This window comes from Acomys minous, assembly GCF_964271855.1.
Source record: "Acomys minous genome assembly, chromosome: 8".
Classification (NCBI taxonomy): Eukaryota; Metazoa; Chordata; class Mammalia; order Rodentia; family Muridae; genus Acomys; species Acomys minous.
The window spans coordinates 80,614,660-80,636,921 of record NC_140489.1 but is presented as its reverse complement, the minus strand read 5'-3'; the positions used below and the strand labels follow the sequence as shown (position 1 = coordinate 80,636,921).

The 22,262-nt window shown below is 43.3% G+C and overlaps 1 protein-coding gene across 2 annotated transcripts in view; it reads right to left on the bottom strand.

Moving 5' to 3' along the window:
* Nucleotides 1-21,904, bottom strand: part of PRKAR2B (protein kinase cAMP-dependent type II regulatory subunit beta) — a 97,511-nt gene extending 75,607 nt beyond the window's left edge. For both annotated transcript variants that reach the window (XM_084791850.1, XM_084791851.1), the window contains exon 1: nt 21,380-21,904. In XM_084791850.1, coding sequence (XP_084647976.1) covers nt 21,380-21,680 — 301 coding nt within the window. In that variant the 5' untranslated portion in view covers nt 21,681-21,904. The remainder of the gene's footprint in view (nt 1-21,379) is intronic.
* Between the last annotated feature and the right edge of the window lie 358 nt (nt 21,905-22,262).

Here is a 22,262-nt window from a genome sequence, read left to right as displayed (position 1 = left end):
CTATAAGGTGATCTAATGCCCTCTTCTGTCATGCAGGCAGAGCACTGTATACATAACAAATAAATAAATGAAAAAAAAACCTTTTGTTTGTATGTGGATTCTGTCTAACTGGAACAGAGTAAGTCTATAAATGCTCCCAGAAAACAATGCGGCAACGACACCAAGTGCTGGCTAAGTTCTGTGCTTTCAGCATCTACTTTTGAGCTGAGTCCTGAAGAAGTGCAACTAGAGAAGCGAAAGGCATCATCATCTGAACAGATCTTTTAAGCAGCAGCCATTACTACAGGGGACAGACAAACTGAGACTATCTGTGGACAGTCCCCTTGCCAGTCCTAGGCTGAACAACCTGCAGGATGCCCACCACACACAAGTGTGCACAGGGAAAGCTGCAGCTACAGCAGATGGGTGTGTGCTGAGCTCCTTCGTCTGACCACACCCTCGTCCCACTCAGGTCTGGGTTTGTGTTCTTTTTAAATTTCCCTTTCTTAAGAGAGGTGAGTAAATGAGTGATTCACTTTACGTAAGAAAGGCCAGCATGTACATTCAGAGAATCATGATCTACTGTGGTGCGTGTTAACATGTTAAGGCTTTTAAAGCAGCAATTATGAATCATGTTTATGCTGTGGTGACAGAGAAGCCACGCTCTTCTCAGCACTGTGGTTTCAGGAAGAATATGCTGGCGCAGGAACAAGCATTAGGGGAAAGGGTTTGTGGGGCAGGTACTCCGGGCTTTGAGCATCACTCACTGTCTTTGTGTTTTTGATAAGGAAATGTTACAGTAAAGTTTTTAAAGAGTGATGAACTTGTAGTAAATCACACGCATGGCCTACAACAAAGTGAACGCAAACCTAAAAATACTGTCCTAGAAAGGAAAGGGAAGGAAAAAAGGAAAGGAAAGGAAAGGAAAAAAGGAAAGGAAAGGAAAGGAAAGGAACGGAAAGGAAGTACTGAGTTCTAAAATTGCACAGTAAAAGGTCAATGCTTTTTCCCATGCCAACCTTCTCTATCATAGAGTGTTAACTTTGTAAAATAACTCAAAAATCCACCTACTAAAACAATATGTAAGCTGGGAGTGGTGATGCACGTCTTTAATCTCAGCACCGAGGAGGCAGAGGCAGGCAGATCTCTGAATTCAAAGCCAATCTAGTCTACAAGGGGAGTTTCAGGTCACCCAGGGCTGCATAGCAAGACCTTGTCTCAATCAATCAGTCAATCAATCAACTAGTATATGGTAGCAAAATTATATCCTCCAAACTGTCCAAGATACACAACTCTTACTTATATTATATCTACCCCAGTGATTCAGCAGATACAAATTACTTACACAAACACTTTACCTAGGTAAATTGTACACACACACACACACACACACACACACACCATGGTTTTTACGATATCCTTAAGAAGGCAGTTTTAACAGAGCCTCCCTCCAAGGCTGACAAGAACAATGACTTACATGGCACGGATGAATGCAACCACAGGAATACAGAGGAGGGAGCAGGGGCAGGTGAAGGTGAAGGGCCTGTCACCTGTCACAGCCTCGGCGCCCCACCCCACCAGCCTCTTCAGAAGACAAAGCCACTGTGGCCTCCGGTGTGGTGTGTTCTCACAGACCTTATGCTCCCGCTCTGTTCTCTAAGGAGGACCGCTCGCAGTGGTCCTGCCATCCAGAACATCTCTTCCTTCGCGGGGAGGGATCAAAGCCAAGGGTCCTGAACAGGCTATGCACAGGCCCCACCACACTCCTAAACCCCAGCATCTGCTTTCTCAATCTGCGGGCACTGTCTCAGCTGTCACACTGATTCAGAGCCCAACCCCGAGAGTCAACCTCCAGAGCGCGTGTGCACAAGAAGGAAAGGCCTGCAGGCCAGAGCTTGTGTTCTATGTGACTTCTGGTATCACTGAGTTCTCCTGTCTCCTTCGCACTTGCACACTGGAGCGCTGAGGTTCCAGAGCCGCTCCTACTCAGGTGCTTCTATGTGGTTTTCGGGGATTCAGACTTGGGTCCTCACACTTCCATGGTAAGCTCCTTCACAAATAAACCGTCTGGCTAGCCTCTATATGACTTTTAAATAACCTGTTGGACACTCAAATTTCCAGCAGTCTATTTGTAATTACCTGAGCCTAGATCCTAACAGTGTTTTAGATATACCTATGACTACTTCATACAGTTTTAATTATGTGACGACATTTCCCCAGTAGTAGGCTGTCAATATGACTCAGAGGGTAAAAGAACTTGTCACACAGACCTGGAGATCTGGGTTCCATCCCCAGAACCATGTAAAGGTAGGAGAGAGTCAGTGTCATAGAGTCATCCCGATTTCCACATGTATACCATGACAACACACACACACACACACACACACACACACACACACACACACACATGCACACACACACACACACACACACACACACACACGCACACACACACACACACCATGCACAATAACAATATATAGTTCTTTACATTCCTCTGCTGTATGAATCAAAGGATTAAATTTTCTTTCTTTCTTTCTTCCTTTCTTTCTTTCTTTCTTTTGTTTCACTTCGTTTTGTCTGGAATTTTACACTTACTTGTTTTTTAGGAAACCATCCATTGCCGCCATGCCATTTGTGGTATGTGTGCGACCAGAACAAGCTGTTTGGCCAGACTCCACCCACAGTATTCATGTTCTTAAGAGTCCCACATGTGTGGAAGAATCTAACCATGTTGTATGTTCTTTCTCACATGCTAATGCACATACCAACTGAAACACAAGCTACGTTCCTTTGTATGCCCTTGACAGTCTTTCCAGATACTGTGTCTATTCCCAAACTGTGAGCATGTATGCCACACAAGGATGATTCTCACTGCTCGACATTAAATGGGGCCTAGGAACAGACAGCCAACAAGATGAGCGATGCACAAGTCACGGCACACATACAGAGTTCCACAATCAGCAAAATTCCAACCGCTCATATCCATGTCCTCCCCACAGCATCTCTGAGAGACAAAAAGAAACACAAATACTTCCCGTATATACGTGTAGTAAGTTAAGACACCAACTTTTTCTAGAGTTTTCCTCTAGCCAGTGACATGGGGAAGAAGCCTGGAAGTAAGCATGCATCTAGCTGAGCAAGGAGCTACGCGTTCTGTCTCAGGAGCCACGTCAGAAGGAGCAGGCGGAGAGCAAGAGTGGCAGCACACACACCACCGCAGCGAGGGGTGGGAACGCCCACAGAAAAGGAGCCTCTGGCCCCACTGCTGCCCACTGAACCCCTTCCATGAAGCCTGATGAAACATTTAACTTTGACTTACAAACCCTGAGTAGGAAATACCGCTCTTCTTTCGGGAGATTTTATGTAATAAAGATCACATCTTTTTTAAATTAATTTATTCATATTACATCTCAATTGTTATCCCATCCCTTGTATCCTCCCATTTCCCCTTATTCCCCTCCCCTATGACTGTGACTGAGGGGGCAAAAACAAGTTCACACAGTACCTATCCACATCTTTTGAGAGTGCTTGTGAACTATAAGTTCTTATCAACTGCAAGGGGCTAATACATGTCGTGAACTAATACCACCATTTTTAAAGTATACAAAGCCTCAAAAGAAAATAAACGTGGGGCTAAAGAGATGGCTCAAAGTGTAAGAACACCTGCTGCAGCACAAGCTTGAGGACCTTGGTTCAAATCCCCAACACAGTACTTCAGGGACCAGAGACAAGAAGTTTACTGGAGCTTGCCATCCACAAGCCTAGCTCTGGGCTCAGTAAAGACCCTGCCTCAAGAGAACATGGCAGAGAGAACTGGAGGACACCCATTCTCTGGGCTCAGTACACGTACACACACGTATACACACATGCACATACACACACACACACACACACACACATGCGCGCACACACACGCACACACACACCATATACAAAATTAACAAATGATGTCTAAAATGTAACAAATTGAGTTTTCTCAGTCTTGGTTTCCATTTTTAGATTTTTCTTGTTCAATCAATATTCTGTGAATGTATTTATATGTGTGTCTCACACATACACATCGTCATAGAATACAGAGAGGGAGGGAGAAGAGAAAGGAGATAAACTACTCAGACATCAGAAAATACCGAAAGAAAAACAGGAAGCACACTGTATGCCTATGAAGCAAGTATGATTTAAAAATATATGAAACTCCTTACATTTGGGAAGGACATGACCTAAGTCCTCAGGGAGTCCCCAAGGAAAACAGAAGACTATCTGTACATGTGCTTTCTCCCAAATGCCAACCCAGAGGAGCGCTGAGAGCTCTGTGTGCCACTACGGGCATCGCTATGCTTGCATAACTTTAGTTCTTGTGCCCCCAGGAGACCAGAAGCGTAACTGACTGAGGTTCTCTTCCACCCTGGAGTATCCTTAGGAGAAAAAGCCCCACACCTGAGGCAAACCAAACACGTGTCTCCATTCCCAACAGGGAGAACAGTCTGCCACAGCTGCCTACGCTCCTCCTCTGTCCACAGAAAGTGCTGTTTTACTCTTTGTACCCGAGGCTACCCTGGCTGAGTGAACACCCGCAGGATGCATCAAGAAGCTGACAAGCACAGAGAGCAAGCCTCTCTGCTTCTGCCTAACTCGGGGCCACATGGGTGGACACAGGTACCGGAGCTCTAACAGTCTCTGCTGAACAGTATCTACTCACATTTCCACATACGATTGCTTTCAGGACTTAACAAACTTAGGAGAAAAATAAGCGAGAGAGGAATTCTGGGAAGGCTGAAAAGCAAGATGGCTCACAGAATAAAACCAACCAGTTAAAAGCAGGAAGCAATGAGAGCTGTCTTCAAAATGCATGGACACTGTTTTCAGTTCTAAGCATGTTGCTGCAAGAGACATTCCAAGATAAACAAATATGATCTGGGGTGATCTGTGGCCACACACATACATGTGTGTAAGTTCACAAGTGCGCACACACACACACTCGAGCATAGATGCACGCATGCAAGCAAGCAAACAAAAAGCCACGGCATCTGCACTAGAGCCACATTAGATAATTGAGTCTTTTGCAACAAAGTGTTCAAATATCCTGAAGTAAAATATATCCAACCCTTTTAGATTCCACAAAATAATCAGCATCTCTGTCCTCATATTAGTTGCTTTTTTATAGAAATGAACACTTTTTATATGTTGGCTGCCTAAGTAAGACTGGGGAAATAGTAGAAGGAAAGCATAAGCTAATTATTTTTGACAGAATATTCAGTTCATAATAAATTAATTTAATTTATGCCTACGTCTCAAAACTTAAATAAAATAAGGTTCACCCTTGAACAAAGAAATAATTGAATTTTTAAAAGTTCAACAGCAACCAAGCAAGTAAACGACAACAGAATGGAAATATTTCACCAATTAGCACACAACACATATACTATGTATGCGTTCAACTCTTGGTCCTGAAAATAGCATTTATTTTTTATGATTCTATGAAAAGTTTGTGGGTCTCTATAAATTCCTTCAAATACTTGAAGATACTCACTACAGTCCCACAAGCCTTTTCCCTGTACTTCAGAAACACCAGGCACTGGCTTCTAGAGGGGAACACTAGGGCAGACTCAGAACTGGAGTGTCTTCAAACTCTAAGTGCTTGTCCTAACAGACATGGCTATAAACCACACAGCTCAAAGTACCTTAGCCCAGGTGGGCTGTATGAGAGGTGGGCATTTGAGGGCCAGTGGGTTTTATTTGTTTTGTTTTGTTTTGTTTTGTTTTGTGCTGGTACAGCAGGAAGGATACAGAGCAGGCGTCCATCCAACCTACTCACATAGACAGGGCTGAAAGTAGGACAGGGTGAAATGGGATATGGACGCTTCAGCTGTTAGCGCGGTGGCGCACGCCTTTAATCCCAGCACAGGGAGGCAGAGGCAGGCAGATCACTGTGAGTTCGAGGTCAGCCCGGTCTACAAAGCGAGTTCCGGACAGCTAAGGCTACACAGAGAAACCCTGTCTGAAAACAAAACAAAACAACAACAGCAACAAAAGTTCCAACTTGAATGATCACTAAAAAGACATACAATTTTGTTCTATTTATTAAGCCAAATGCCTCCAAATATAACTAATATCTTAAACTATCACTACAGAAAGCAACAAACTAACCAGAAAGCACATTTTTGCTTATGAGTGAACATGATTCTTCTTTGGTAATTCATGAGGACACTGGCGACAGTGCTGTCTTACACAGGGAAAGGGAAACACAGTTTAGGTTAGGGGAGTCCCAACATGACTAACCTTATAAAACCACACAGAGGCAAAGAAGAAACAAAGGCCAAGAAAGAAGCTTTCTAAACTCTCTCCAGATTTCGAATACCTTCTTACTTGGGAAAGGGACACTGTCCAAACTACAGAAATTCAACCTCTGCTTCTCCACGCATTAAGTTCTCTTACAAAGCTTGGATGCAGCAGGCACGGCAAGGTGGGGATAACGGCCAAGGGCAGGTGCAGAGACCCATTCCATCGGGCAGGGTGAATAATCCAGACCAAACTAGCAATTCCAGAAGTTCAGAGTTCAAAGTGTCACACATACATAAGGTCACCACAAAGGCCACTTTGAAAAACATAAAAAGCTTTGAAACGAATAACTGCACAAGGGTCGTGACAATGGCCTCCTGCTAATAAGCTCGCCTAGAACACACCCACAGTTGAGTTCCTGGGTCTTTAAAGAATGAAGATGTCCCTGCCATTCCAGCTTGAACCCAAGGAAGCCTTTCTGGAACACGTCATGTACGGTGGCCGCTTTCATTGCTCCATCATACCATACCATCTCACGTCCTCGAGAGCACACAGCTGTCTAAAGATCTCTGGTATTTGGCATTGCCCACTTCTTCACACACTGGCTGCACAGGGCTGGGGTCTTCCCTGTCTGCTTGGTTTCTAATCCCCAGCACTTATATGCACACACACTAGAAACAACAAGCCTAAGTGAACTATGCTGATGAAAAGTTGACAGGAGGTTCTCCTAACTCCTTAAGGTTATTCAGACAAATGAAGGCAATTATTACAAAGTGTTAAGTTGGTGAAACTTCCACATTACAGTTCTGGTTGGAAACACTCAGTATACTTAAAAGTAGCAAAAGCTCACAAGCCTCTGGCTTTGTTTCCCTCAAATGACAAAAAGCATTCTCATCTATCCCCCACTACTATGAGAACGGAACCTGGGTTTTGGTCTACAAGACGAAAAAATGAAAGATTTCACCTAAGAACCATCACAGTAATGGCATTTCTCAATTAAAGACCAGAAAACAGGATTCCAACACCATGCATGTTTCTGTTTTCCTTTAGTTGAGGCAAAATTAACACTCGATGGCATGTCCCATTCAATGAACGTTGACAAACGTCCTGAGCCATGAGCACAACACCTCAGTGCAGATTTAAGCTTTTCATCACCGGACAGTTCCTACGCCTGTCAGTCCCCAGTATCCCATGGGAACTTCTATTATAATTTTTTGCACAACCTGTCTGGGAAGTTCACATAAACGTGGGGTTTGTTCTTGCTGCTGGCAGCATCCACAGCTCACGTTTTCCCTATTGCTTAGTAGTATCTCTCTGGATGAGTGCATCCTCATTTATTTCTTCTCTATTTTCACGTTCATAGACACTGAGTTGTTTCCAGTTCAAACACAGCTTCAGTAAATACGCTCACAGAAATATTTATAAACCTATACTTTTGTACCTCTTGAAGAAATGTCTGTACTAGGGGCTGTTGGGTCGCCACAGGTGACGTAACGAGCAAGCAGTTCTCCTGCCTACTTTGTTATGCTCTTACAGCACACACAGACAGGTTCGCACTGTCCCACATCACAGCCAGCAGGGGGAACTGTCTTATTTACCCCCTTCTGGTAGGTAAGTAATGCACATTACATGTAAGTAATGTAAACTATGCTGCAATGCCAATTTTCACTTCCCTAATACCTGAAAACACTAAGCTCTATTCCACGTGCTGGCCAGCCACTCTTAGGAGTTCTTTGTGAATATGCTCCAAGTTTCTATATTTGATTAGAATATGTAATAGAAAACAGCAACATGGGATGCATAATATAAAAAATTCCAGATATTATAACAAAAGTGACAAGAGATTTAAGAATGGAACTAATAAAACATAGAAAACACCTTTATGAAAAAGGTGGCAAAATAAAATTGAAGAATCTGAAAGAATGACAGAATAAAAGGAGAGATACTATGTTCATGGGTAGATAATTTAATATAATTAAAACATCTGTTCTCTCCGAATTTATAATCCAATGCAACTCCAATACAACACTCACTAACGATTTCTACAACATGGGAGTTTGTTCTAAAATTCCTTTAAAATAAAAACCTTTAACTAATTAAGCAATTTTGAAAGACAAAAGATGGGAGTTACCATATCATACAAGACCATTATAAAGTCCTATTAATTATGAAAGACAGGTATTGATGAAAAGAGAGCTAAGTCAATAAAATGGAATAGAGACTTTAGCTGTCATTGTGCACTCATGGAAACTTAAATATAACAACTAGTGGGAAAGCCCAGTGATGCCGCATGCACACTTGTAGTCTTACCTATTTTGAAGGCTGAGGCAGGAGGATGGCTTAAGCCTGGAAGTTCAAAACTAGCTTAGACAACATAGGGAGGCCCTGTCTCAAAACAAAAGCAATAAAAATAGTGGTGAAAATGAACCCAAAATTACACATGTTAAAAATTGGAGAGATGGCTCAGTGGTTAAGAGCACTGCCTGCTCTTCCAAAGGACCCAGGTTCAATTCCCAACACCCAATGGCAGCTCACAACTGTCTGTAACTCCAAGATCTGATGCTCCCATACCAACGGACATAAATTAAAATTAAATATTTTTTTAAAAGATTATATTCTCAAGCTGGCAAGATGGTTCAGTGTGTCAGAGCACCTGCTACCAAGTCTGGCAACTTGGTTGGATCCCTGGAACTCCAGTGGTGGAAGGAGAGAGGGCATCCCCACGTGTTGAGCACTGGCCTCGGCACGTGTGCTTCCACACATGCATACATGTGTACACACTCACAAAGTGTAAAAGAAATATTATCTGTTTCATATGATAGGCAAAATCATTGATGGACTGACTGAAGCTTTAAGTACAAAGAAAAGTTTAAATAAAGTTACAAAAAAAGACACTGTCTTTTTTTTTTATTATATGGAGAAATTTATTACATGAGCATGGGGAGAAAAGGAAGAGGGAGGGGGGAACCCCAGAGAGAGAGGGGGGGGTAAGAGATAAGAAGAGAGAAGAGAGGGGTGAGGGGGGGAGCTGAGAGCCTGTCTTTTTAATATAGGTGAAAATAGTTTCCTTTAAAAAGGCACATAAATATTAAGTAAAATATAAAGCATCCGTGTTAAGTATGTTAAAATTTAAAAAATAGATGTTCATCCCATAATACCACAAATACCAAAACAAAAACAATAAAAAACTTAAGAGAAAAGTTATGATGAAAAGCTGAAAAGGCATGCCCAAGGCTAAGAGAAGGTTTTTCAAACACATATCACCAGTGGAATCATTGAGCAAACAGGAACACAGGCAAGAGGAACAAAAGCTTTTTCAGAGAAGACCAACTACAGAGTCAATGAACATAAAAACATACTCAACATTATTTGTGACAAAGCAAAGCAACATTTCACTGTGAATTCCCACAGAAGATCCAGGCAACTGTCAGTTTGTTAAAACCTGACACTACCTAACACCAGCTTGAATGTAAGGAAGCAGGAATGCACACAGTGGCTGAGCACAGCCCACGCGATGCGCAGCAGATGAGCACACCCTGCGCGTGCTTCTGCAGAGCCATCACAGCCATGAGAGGTGCCGGCAACGCTGGGCCTCACACCCACCTTCTCACGCTCAGGCTGAGACCCCGGGGTAACAGTCCTCAAAAACATCTTTACTTCTTTTAGACTCAAAGCTTCTTTAGACTCTTGAAATTCTACTTATATGGATTATATCCATCAATACTTATTGTACTGGAGGTTAAAACTGATAAATGTTTTATATATTAAAGCTAGTGATAAAAAAGTTATAAATAACATACTTTAAGGTTTGTATTCTCCAAAAGAAGGAAATGTTCATGTATTTTGTGAGCCTCGTCTTGAGCGCCTGAGCTACCTCTCCACCCAGAAGCAAATTTTAGTAAACATTAGAATGATTTTACATTACGTTTCCAAAATTGGTGTGAGAGGATAGATTCCATATTTAATCTACTGCAATATCGAGACATTGCATGTCCTCAGGAGAACTTCATTGTATTTTAAGAGTATAAAAGAAAAAAGAAAAAAATCTTATTTTTATTATGATAGTTGTATCCTATCATTCTCTGAAAGGGAAAAGAGTCTGGAGGGGTCTCCTGATCACACTAGAAACCACCTTTAAAAGCTGCCACACTCACCTAATAAGCATGTACACGTGCACTCGCGCGCGCGCACGTACACACACACACACACATCCATGTGTGCATACGCATGCACACACAGACACACACACCAAGAAATTGATTGCCCACATTTACCAGAGAACTGCTAAGTGTGTATGTGCACAATACACTACATAGCAGTTTAAACAGACTACAGCTACATGAATTAATGTGACCTCTCAAATACTGTTCTAAAAACATGCTGAAGTGAGATAATTTATGTAAAGAAACTTTGCTAAGTGCACAGTTCGTATAAACTTGGGATGTTTTACAATAGTGCTCTGTCTAACTAAGACAATATACCTACATGACTAAGATAGTGCAAACAGCGCACAGGAGACACTGAATGCTCTGCACGCAGTATTCCCTTAAAACAGCAAAAAGCCTAAAGGTACCAAAATGATAAGAGCTGTGCCAATGATAAATGATAAGAGCATTGTGAATGCTATTTAATATTTTAACTTCCCTTAGTGCATTTAATTTAAAAAGAAGAGAAAAATAAAACTTAATTTTCTGTTCTACTTCTTTCTTGCAAGTAAAAACCTCTCACTGTGTTCTGGCCTAAGAACCAACAGGTCAGCCCGTATTGTCTCTTCATAAAATACTCTTTTTACAAATGAGTTTTTGCTAAAGTTCTATAAAGCAACTACTGTAAAATTAGTAAGAACTGAAAAAATCCTAACATTTCCTAGTGTAACCTGTTGTTAACTAGAAAGATGGGTCAAACCATTAAAGGCTAGGCCCACGGCCAAAAATCTAAATATCAAACACCTGTATACAACTAGGTCTATAAGCTAAGACCCAGAAGGACCCTCCACCTCCTTTTAAGCCATATTAAGATATTAGCGAATTATAGTTGACTAAGTATAGAATTATGAATTCTAGTAATAAACCGACCTTGTAATGTTGACCTGCAAAGGTATAAACCTATCCCTCAAGGAGCTTACTTTTATAAATACCACAATAGAAAGAAAGGGCAACAAGGCGTCAATGTGGCACAAAGACTTGCCCAATTAATGTCTATTTATATTAATTTTATTTATAATTTATATGCACTCCTGTCTTTACAATGAGCACCTGTCATGTTTAAATAAAGACACATTTTAACTCTTCCTATCCACTCTGTCCTGCGTTGTTTCTAAATGGCTTGTTAAAGCTTCTGTTAAAACATAAGCTTGGGATTTATAAACACAAACTTATTTATTCTAATAATTTAGCCTGTTTCTCAAAGCAAAGGGTAGTATAAAAAACAATGCTTTAAATCATGCTATTCTTACTGTTCTTTTGTTTGAGGGGTTAAGATGGGAACAAAATGCTCCCTCAATTGTCACCCTGAATGTGAAATCTTTACAGACAAGACATGACAGGCGCTTGTGCTCTCTGCATTTTGCAGAGAAATCAAGGGTCAGGTTCAAAGTTAAAACAGCCTTGTTTTTAATATAATGAAATCTAAATCTATGAGACTGAACTGAAGACAGACTAAGGATTTTATATTTCAGGAAATGATCTCTAAACGTTTTTGATGTAAGTATTTGCAGACTATCCTTAGATATTATTTACATGTATCAGAGTGTTTCTCTCCCTTTGCATTCACATATATTTCTCCTATTAAGTATTTAATATTCAGCTGACTTTTAATTGAAAAATAATTTGACCACCTACAACTAGCAAAGTGCAATACACAAAGGAAAAAACTGTTTGCCTGCCCCTCCTGCTGTTGGCAAAGCTCCCTGTGATTAAGGACAGGTGACACTATCAGCATCAACAATGAAACAGGAAGTGACATCTGATTTTGCTCAAAGACATGGAAAGGGAAGCAGACTCAGGATGTGGCGAAGGAAACAGGCTCAGGGTATGAAGAGAGAAACAGGCTCAAACACACGGAAAGAGAAGCAGGCTCAGGATATATAGAGAGAAACAGGATCAAAGACATGGAGAAAGAAGCAGGCTGAAACCCATGAGGAGGGAAAGAGGCTCAGGATATAGAGAGGGAAGCAGACTCAGGACAGGCTATTATTTCTGAGACCTTCTAAGAAACTGCATGTATTTGAAAGTTTCCTCTTTCTTCCACTATTGACTGGCGTTCTTACAATTTAGTGATCCTTCATTAAACACCTGTAACACTATTCTCTTTTCTTTCCCATGAAGGTCAAAGTTCAAGGTACACACAGGAATACAGATTTTCAAGAGACGATTTTTAGGTACAGTGAATTGTGTCTTTAGTATAAGGCAGAACCTTCCGCTATAGTCCACCACACTTCTGTGGTAGTGCACGCACGGCTGGCACCATGGCTCTCTGTGGGTCCTTTGTGGTCTGGATGCTTAAACACAGACACCAGAGTGAATCAGCACTACCTACCCTGGGCTAACAGAGTCCCCAGCTGTATCCCTTGCAGCTGTGGTCCTCATGGTGAAGCTTCCGCACCGTGAAGCAGGACAGAAAGCAGTCCTTGGTGGCACAGGGAGAAGTGAGGGCACATCTGCAAAGGCTTCCTCCTCTCCAGATCACAGACTGTGGTGCACCAAGAAGTTAATATATTGGTACACATATAAAATGTATTATAAAATGTATAAATACATATTGGGACTATACACTAGAACACAGTTGACAGTTTGCTAGTTAAGGTAATGTAACAGTGAGTTCTGTGAAATAGACAGAGTATTCCTATGTATTTTTAAATATCATATTTCCTAAATATTTTACTGGGCTTCTGAAGCACATGAAGGACTAATCTGGGTGGAAGCAGTGAAAAGGGGAGCGGTCAGCGCGGGGCCGGGCTGTGTGTTCTCAGGGGCAGGAGCAGGTAGCTCACTTCTTGATACGTTCTCTCAACTCTGTTACTTCAGTGAGTTCAGTGAGCGCTGAGAATGGATGACAGGCACCGCCTAACAGGAGCTGGCCTAGCGCCTCAGCCATCAGCCTCAGATCCTGACTCCACTACTCTGGGGAAGATGAAGCAACTAGTCTCTAAAAGTCCTTGTTTAGCAAGTGGATGTAAGGAACCCCAAGTATGGAGAATCATTAGTAATAAGTAAAAAGACACCACTTAACATTAGCCCTCTAAAACAGTGGGGGTGACGTGATTGAGTCATATTTTAGATTAACTTGATCCTTTGAAAAGATGCTTTCAGGGTCTGCTAGTATTTAATTAAATGAAAGCTTTTTTCCCCCCTGAAAGAAAAATCCCTCGCCATCACTCCCATGAACTGCTCTGTCTTGGAACAGCTGACATAAACTAAACAGTGTCAGCCCCAAGCCAAACACACACAGGAATAACTGTACACGGCATAATTCTTGGCTTCACTTTCATGTGGAATGTGTGTTTATATTTTGATCTTTTGTCTTTTTTTTTAAATGAAGAAACATTTTTAAACAGCAGCAGCTGGAATGATATTTTGTAAAGTTTCCAAACATATTAAGCTACACATGGTAGAACCTACTGCCGGAACATTCATAAATGCTGCCTCACCAACTGTGTTTATAGCTGATATTTAAAAATTGCTTTGCTTTCATTTCAACCCTGACCTGAACTCTTTAGTTTCAGTTATTTTTCCAAATTATATAATGAAACCGTCTAAGTCATTTTTAATTTCTAACACACAAAATTGGCTCTCTCAAAAAAATTTAATGATCACATCACAGTGAGGTTTTCCTGTGGGGTTTTATGATGACAAGCAGACAGTAGGGACGGCAAAAGACTAGAACATGACCAAATTCAGCAACATCCCTGCACTCTGACTTCCCCCCTGCCTCTTAAGCAGCTTCACTGCAATGAAAAGCAGTCAGGGCAAACAAGCCCTAGAAATGAAAAACAACATACACTGCTTTTCTTTAGTTCAGGCTTTTAAACTGTTCCTTGCACCCTAAAGGAAGATGAAATGGATTCATAATGCAGGAGCTAATACAAGCAGCACACAACCTGACAGTTTTATGAGCAAGGCTAAACTTTTTTGGTTTTGCTTTTGTTTTTGTTTTTGTTTTTAGTGCACGGTCCAATTTATTTAAAGCTCAGAGATGAATGAGTTTAATATACATTATTAAAAGTCTGCTTAGTGGTCACCCTGAGCAAGGCTAAACTTCAAAGCCTGCACCAACTGTACTGAGGTAGGGACCCGTCTGCCCCTCCCCTGCCTCATCTAACCTAAGGAATCACAGGCAGGCTGTAAGAATCATCTCTCACAAAGATGCAGGGCAAATGTAGCAGAATTCTCATGGCTCTTTTTAAAAGGAAGAAAGAGACCAAGGAAAGGAAGAAAGGCGAGAAGGAAGAAGAGAGGGAGGGAGAGAGGGAGGGGAGTGTGGGGAAAGGAGTTGGTTCTTTGGAAGCCTCTGAGAAGGGAGGGCACATGCTTAGCCCTCTGCTTTCCAAGTCCACTGTTCCTTCTGCAGCTCTGGACCCTGCAGCCAATTACTTCAATCACCTGTCCTCAGTGGCTCCCCTCCCCACTGAGAGGCCCCATCAATCCCCAGCCTCTACTGGGGGCCCTTCTGTAATGCTACTATTGCTGATAAATGACTTGCTTACGGGATCATAAATAAACTCCTAATAGACAGATTCAGTGTTCTCCTGATGGTATTTGAAAGGCTGAAAAGGAAACACACTTTTTTTTAAACATAGCTATAAACAAAATCTTGACAGCTGGAAATTTACTGGAATCCATGGAGTGAGATTTGTAACAATAAATAACCATTCAACATTTACTCCTCTCTCCAGCACCTGAACATAGCCCGTGCGTGCAGCCGCAGAGGAAAGCTTGAGCTTAGCACACACAGGTCAGGAAGCGCATCAAGCCTCCACTGTCCGTCAGGGCTCTGCCTCAGTTTCTCACAAGCCCCACTGATTTCTCTTATTTTTTTTCATTCTCAGCCCCACTGGGTGCTTCCCTCCTGTGACTCCTGTCGGTAGAAGCACAGATGAAGGTGGATAGCAGAAGAAAGCAGACTACGTACGTCAAGGCCATTGATGTCCCAATTCCAAGCCCTAAAAGCAATCCACTTAATACTTGTAACTGAAATGGATCCTGCTTTTCAACCGCTCTACTCTGAACATTGCAAATCTTCTGTAACACTACTTCTGGATTACACTCACAGCTAAAACAATGCCTTCAATATTTTAGCCATTGACATGAGTGATGTAATCCATTTCAGGATTTAAAGCTATCACGTAAATCTCTAGCAGCTGAAGACCACACAGTCTCATTAACTACAAAAACCTCTTAGCCACAAATTATAAGCCGAAGGATACAACATTTATGACTGTGCAACAGTAGAGTCACATTAAATCCCAAAGGGCGCTAAGCCCCCCCAAATGCCCTACCTCAGCCTTCCAGAACATAAGGCCACACTAGCTTCCAAAAAAAAAAAAAAAAAAAAAAAAAGATAATGCTACTTTGTGACAGAAGGTTGTAACTCTGCAAGAGTTCCTATCAGCTGAGTCATTTAATGTGTCATCAGCACTTGCTGTATACACTGCCCTAAGAACTTCACAAGTATTAACTCCCTTAGCTTTGCAACAACCTCGGCAAGTCAGGACCTTCAGAGCTTATCAGCATGGACTTCTCCAGAAATGCCCAAATTTAAAGTTTCTACCAAAATATAACATTTATGGGTGCTTTCAAACTGATTGAATATATTTGAAAAATTCAAAATATACTAAGAGGCTCTTTTAAGGGGGCTGAAGAGATGGTTCAGTGGTTAAGTGCACTTGCTGCTTTTATAGAGGATCTGGGTTCTGTTCCCAGCCCCCACGTGGTAGCTGGAAACAATCAGTAACTCCAGTTCCAGGGAGTCCTATACCTTCTCCCCTCTGATGGCACCAGACACATATGTGGCGCACAGATAGGTAGATGTAGGCAAAACATTCATCCACCTAAAATTAAAAATATGTCTAATATAATTTTCAAAGGTTTTAATGTTTGTTTCAGTTGTACACAACAACTGGGAAAGCCAAAAATAAATGTCTTTTGTCACGTGTTGTTGGCAACACATCAGGGGGCAGGAACTGACAACTGGCTGCTTTGTCTCATATGTTCTGAGGGTCATATGGTGCCCGAGGGTCTTAGGGAAGGCTGTAGGGCAGCTGGCATGGTGTGCCACCCACCGTGCGCATGCCTGGAATCCCAGCACTTGGGAGGCAGAGACAAGCTGAGCTCAAGGCCAGCCTGATCCACACAGGGAGTTCCAGGCCCACAGTCAGCCCACACAGGGATTCCTGAAAGTGACTGTGAACTCAACAGGTAGGAGGAGCCAGCTGAGAACATTGTTGCAGGCTCTGTGAAGCCAGCACACTACCCTTTCCTCCTGTTTTTCCCACCTGGCTAAGGGAAATCCCATTAACCCTTTCCAGTCAGGCTTCCACTTTAAAGCAAGCTACAGTGAAGCCCCTTAGTCCTCACAGGTGTCAGCAGAGCACTCCCTCAACACAGCTGAGAGGATCTAACTTCCCGATTTCACGTGATCTTAAAGACATAAAGAGCTCTGCCCCTCACTGCTAAGCTAGATGGTACTGAGAGTCAAAGAGAGGGGGGTGTAGCTGCTTTCAGTTGTGTCCCCTGTGCTGATGTCATCAGGCTCCAATGGAGAGTTCTAACCCAACGCTCCCACAGATGGCTCTGGTTACATGAAATGGCTTATAAAACAAAGCTACAAGCGACAGACATGGGAAAGAGGCTGATATGGGGTGACACATAAGAAAGGGGGATAAGAGAGGTGTGCAGAGTAATTAGAGTGCATTAGACATTCTACCTATGAGATTCACTTTAAAAGAGCTAAATGTATCTTGTGTGTTCTCCATACCCCTTTAAATTGCAAACACCAAAGTGAGATAAGGTTTTCCAACAAAGACTTCACATATTTAAAGAGGATCAAGTCACGGACGGTACCTGGGAAGCAAGTGAACACACGTACACACAAACACACACACACATGGAGGAGGGAATGCATACATCTATGATATCCTTGCTATATAAAGGCTCCACATTTTTTGGGGGTTGTGAATCTATTTTTAATTTCAGTTCTTTTTCCCCTGCAACACAGAAAACTAGCTCCATATATCGCTCAAATTTCATCGCACATGTCTGCTCTGCAAGTGACCCTTTGTAATTTGTTCTTTACCACTTGTCAGTTATCAGGGTAATTTGAACCATATTTACTTATTTTTAACCACTAGAGAAATACTGAGCAATACAAGATCCAACCGTGATGATTATTTAAGTACCACTCATTTTATCCCAAGTTAATAGTGACTCAATGATTCTGCCTACGGTAAAGCCATTAGTAAGTTCCAGCTTTAGGGAGACAACCCTTGCATGGGAGACATCCGTGTCAGCATGAGGCAGGCAATGCGGACGCCAAGCAGGCGCCACTCCAGCTTCTTTCTAGCTTCTGGAAGTTTCCCTAAGAGAGTCACCATAAGCTACTAGCATTCTACCACCTAAGGTTGCCTGAGAGCCAGGATCAGGTGATACCCATGGGGGGGGGGGGGGGAGTAATCAACAAATGAACAACTCCATGGGAAAGGCAAGTAGGAAGTAAGAGCCACCTTTACTGATCTAGCACCGTCTACGGCCACATCACTGCAACAGTCCATCAGACCACTAGTCTCAGAACTGCAGGCATCTATCTGGCTTTCTGATTAAACTACCACATTATAGGAGGTCAAGGTCATAGGCTTGATCTTTACAAGAATCTCTAACAAGTACCAGTTTCATAGCCAAAAACTTGTCTTTCAACCTCAAACGATTATAATATCATCACTTACACAAAAGTGATTCATAAGAAGACAAGAGCCAACAATATAGACCCATTACCATTCTCGAAAAAACCTGGGACCTGTGAGGCAACCCAGGGAATAAATTTTATTTAAGAACTTCCTGATGACCTGGGTCTCAGAGGTCAGACAGACAGATGTAAACAACCCGGTTCTGCTACTCTGAGTTCTGCATATAACCTTGAACAAGTTAAATTTCCAAAACCTTAAAGAAAGGCTTCTTTAGGGTCAAGAAGGGTTGACGGAATGGGGCTAGCACAGGTTAAATGGCTAGAGATGATTGTGAAAGACAAGGCTACAGGGAAGAAAAGTCAGGCCTACCTGTGCCAGCTCTGGCTCTGCAGCACACTGGCCATGACACAGAGTAAAACTGACAGCCTTGATACTATAATGGAGCTGGGATGGTGCAGGGTCTAACACACCACCAATGTCAACAAATGGCAGTCTTTCCTCAAACCATTAATGAGACACATTATGATCATCATGATCCACTGACTAATGTTTTTCAAAGTATGGCCAGAGCACTGTGGGTATCGGAAAAACAGAGGATGTTTGCTGACAAAAATGAAGGAGGAGCAGGAGGAACAAAAGAAGAAGAAGAAGAAGAAGAAGAAGAGGAGGAGGAGGAGGAGGAGGAGGAGGAGGAGGAGGAGGAGGAGCAGCAAGAAAAAGAAAGAAAAAAACCTATGACCTACCTGGTCATAAAAGCTCTCTAAGAAAGGCACTAGATAATCTTATTTTCTGAATCAAACTTCAAGCTGCATGTGAAATGTAATAGTCATTGATCCTGCAACCTTGTGTTGTGCCACAGGGACTGTTGTCATCCAACACTCACTCTTTCTCTACTTTGCCAAGAGACCTCCCCAAGCTCTGCCGGGTTTTCTTCACCAAGCTCTAAGACACAGAGATAACCTTAATAGGTTTGCGGTGTTTTGTTCAATTCCACAAATTTTCCGCAAATGGTTCTATCTTGGTGTATGCGTGTGTGTATTCCCCTTCTGATTGGTTTAAGTAAATCATGGTCTTGTACAAATTCAAGCTCCAGAGAGTCTACTTGGTTAAAAGGCTGTTTTAAAAAAAAAAAATCCAGATGATAAAATATCCACAAAGTCTGAAAGGGCCATTCACAAAAAAAAAAAAAAAAAAAAAGTCTGTCAATCATTCTGTAAGCCAATGATTGTTTTTAAACAGATTCCCAACACAACTTACTTCTAACAGAGCGAAAGTGTTGGATAGGAAAATAGAAAAAAAAAACCCAACTGCCCCAATAGAGACTGTACTACCGCAAAGTTTTGGCTATGCACATGTACACAGACATCTGCTGGATAATGATGTTGGGGTAGAGTCAAAAAGTTGTGAAACACCTGGAGAGAGAGGTGGGGAATAGATGGTGCGACGGGTGACGTTTTCTTTGCTACTGACCTTGAGTAGTTTGTATAGGAAAGATGATTCGAAGAATACAAAGCTTCATAAAAATACTCCTACTGCTCACAAACCCACTTCTTTGTTCCAATGTGCAGGACACACACTCTTGCAAGGAGAAATTATATCAGTGCAAAGTGCTTCGAGAGAATTAGACAAACAGCTTGTAGAACTGGCTCTATTAACACCAGATTCTACAGAGCACAGAGGTTCTTCCTCGAGTCCCCCGTCTCCTTGCTGCCTCCCATGTAGGACACTAGCCCCCTTTTCCTTTGTGTACGTCTTGCCTGCATGTGCATCCCCATCACGTCACAGATACATAGTATGTGCACATGTGCGTGCGCACACAAGTGTTAGATGCCACTGCCCCTTCTATGCTCTCTATATAAAACGTTGTTCTCCTTCCAACCAGGACAAGCATTTGATTTGGTATGGGAACAATGAAAACTATAATTACCCTATCCCCAAAAGCACCCCAATGTCCCAAATTAAAATTTCAAATAGCGATCTCCCCTTTCACATTCAAAAGCATTAACGTCCAGGGTTTCTGTCTCTCGTACATAAGCTAAGAATGCATTAATTTTATAACCCATGTAGCGCGTAATTAATTCTACAAAAAACAAAATGAAAATCTTCCTAGGAAAGGACACAAGGGGAATGAAATAAACAGCACTTACGTGTTTTCATTGTATGAAATGCATTGTGGACACACAAATCACCAGCAGGATAAGTAAATAAAAGCTGCATGTGTGCTTGCCTTACACCACAAAGGAAAACACTTGTGCATCTACACACCATGGCATTTGAGCTTCATGGGGTTTGGTCACATTGTGCAAATGGAAGTGCCTGAGAACTTGCATGTGTATCTGGTGTGTTAGGAAGAGGGTGGTAAACCTAAGGGGTGGGACTTGCCAAAAGCAGCTATTTAAGAAAATTCCTTTTCTCTCTCATTCATTCTTTCTAGCTTCAGTGCCTGGTGAGGTCCTTGGTTACTCACTGGCTTTTCATTAAGACAACCAACATGCTCTTAGAACTTCCCGTGTTGTTATTTCTATTTTTTCCCATACACGTTTTCTAAAAATAAAAATCATTCAATATATGCTTTGTATATTTTTTAAGGAAAGAAAACCATTGGCCTTTTTCCTCATTCCAAAGACCCCCTAGATATCAGGCTAAATATGATCCTTTGTTATGGGTCCAAAAATATCTCCACCACATGGTTATTGGAAAACTGGAAAATAATAAATTATTCGTATTCCAAGAATGTCACCGCTATTATATCTTTAATTTGTTTTACCTCAGCTTGTCCAATTCCACTCTTCTTACTATATGTTTCGCCTTTTCTCCCCAACACTCCATTAATAAATTTATGGCTGAAAAGAGGACGCCAAGCGCCCTTCATGCACAATGGTACTCTCCGAGCCTGAGACATCTCCAACCACAGGAAAGTTAACCTTCCAGCAAGATGCCCACCCCAAATCGCCCTGGGGAAGAGAGGTGGCAGAGGGGCTGCAGGAACGCAACCTCTCATTTCTCCACCTCCAGAGAAAGGGAGGGCATGACAAGAAAGCGGAGTAGGAAGGTGGGCGAGTGGGAGCAACTGAAAAGGGTGCTGAGGTGGTGGGCGGAATGAGAAGGTGGGGAGCGCGGGGAAGGTGGGGAGCTCAACCCAGGGTTCAAGAGCAAGGCAGGGTCCGAGAGTAAGGCGGACGCGGAGGCCAGGGCACAGGGCGCGAGGGGGCCGGTCCTCACCGTTGAATGCCCCTGCTTCCGCGGCCTCCTCCTCCTCGCCGTTCTCCGAGTCGGAGCGCATGGGCTCCTCGGCGAAGTTGACACCCTTACTGGGAGTGCCGCCCCCGGCGGCTGCGCCCGCGTCCCCCCAGGTCCTGCCCTCATGGCCGAAGCGCGCGGCGCCCTTGCGCTCGTTCTCCTGCTGCAGCCGCGTGAAGTGCTGCAGCGCGAACTCCAGCAGGTCGGCGGGCTGGTGCCTGAGCACCTCCACCGTGAAGCCTTGCAGCAGCTCCGTGAGCCCCGCGGGGATCTCGATGCTCATGCTGCCTGTGCACGCCGGGGCGCCTGGGCGCCGCCCTCGCCCCTTATCCGCGGTCCGGCCTTGGGCTGCGCGGCCCCCGAGTGAGCGCCCCGGGCGCTACCGGCTGAGAGCGCGGCGCACTGGGCCCCCGGCGCGGCTGCTCCGTGCGGCGGCAGCGGCAGAGCGAGCGCAGCCCGGGGAGGGTTGGCAGCATCTCCTGCTCCTCCCGCTCCCTCTCCCGCCGCCGCTGTACCGCCCCCTGCCCGGCGCCCCGCCCCCGCCCGCGCGCCCACGTGATCCCTGGAAACCATGGCAACCCGGAGGGCGGGTGCTGTGCCGCCTCTCAAGCGGCCTCCCGGTGGAGGCAGCGGGATTCTGGGGCGTGGGGCTGAGGCCGCGCGCTCCACCTGCGCTCCTTGGGCAAGTCCCACGCATCAGTCTCTCCCTAGGCCACTCAGAGTTGGTGCCGCGCATTTTGTTCTGAAACTCCAGTCTCTCCCTTGGTGGTGGTTTTTTCTTTTCCTACAATCCAACCGCAAGAGAAACGTGCGTGATGTCTTTTGTTAAAGTCACACAGCTGTACTGGTTCTCTTTTGGATAAAA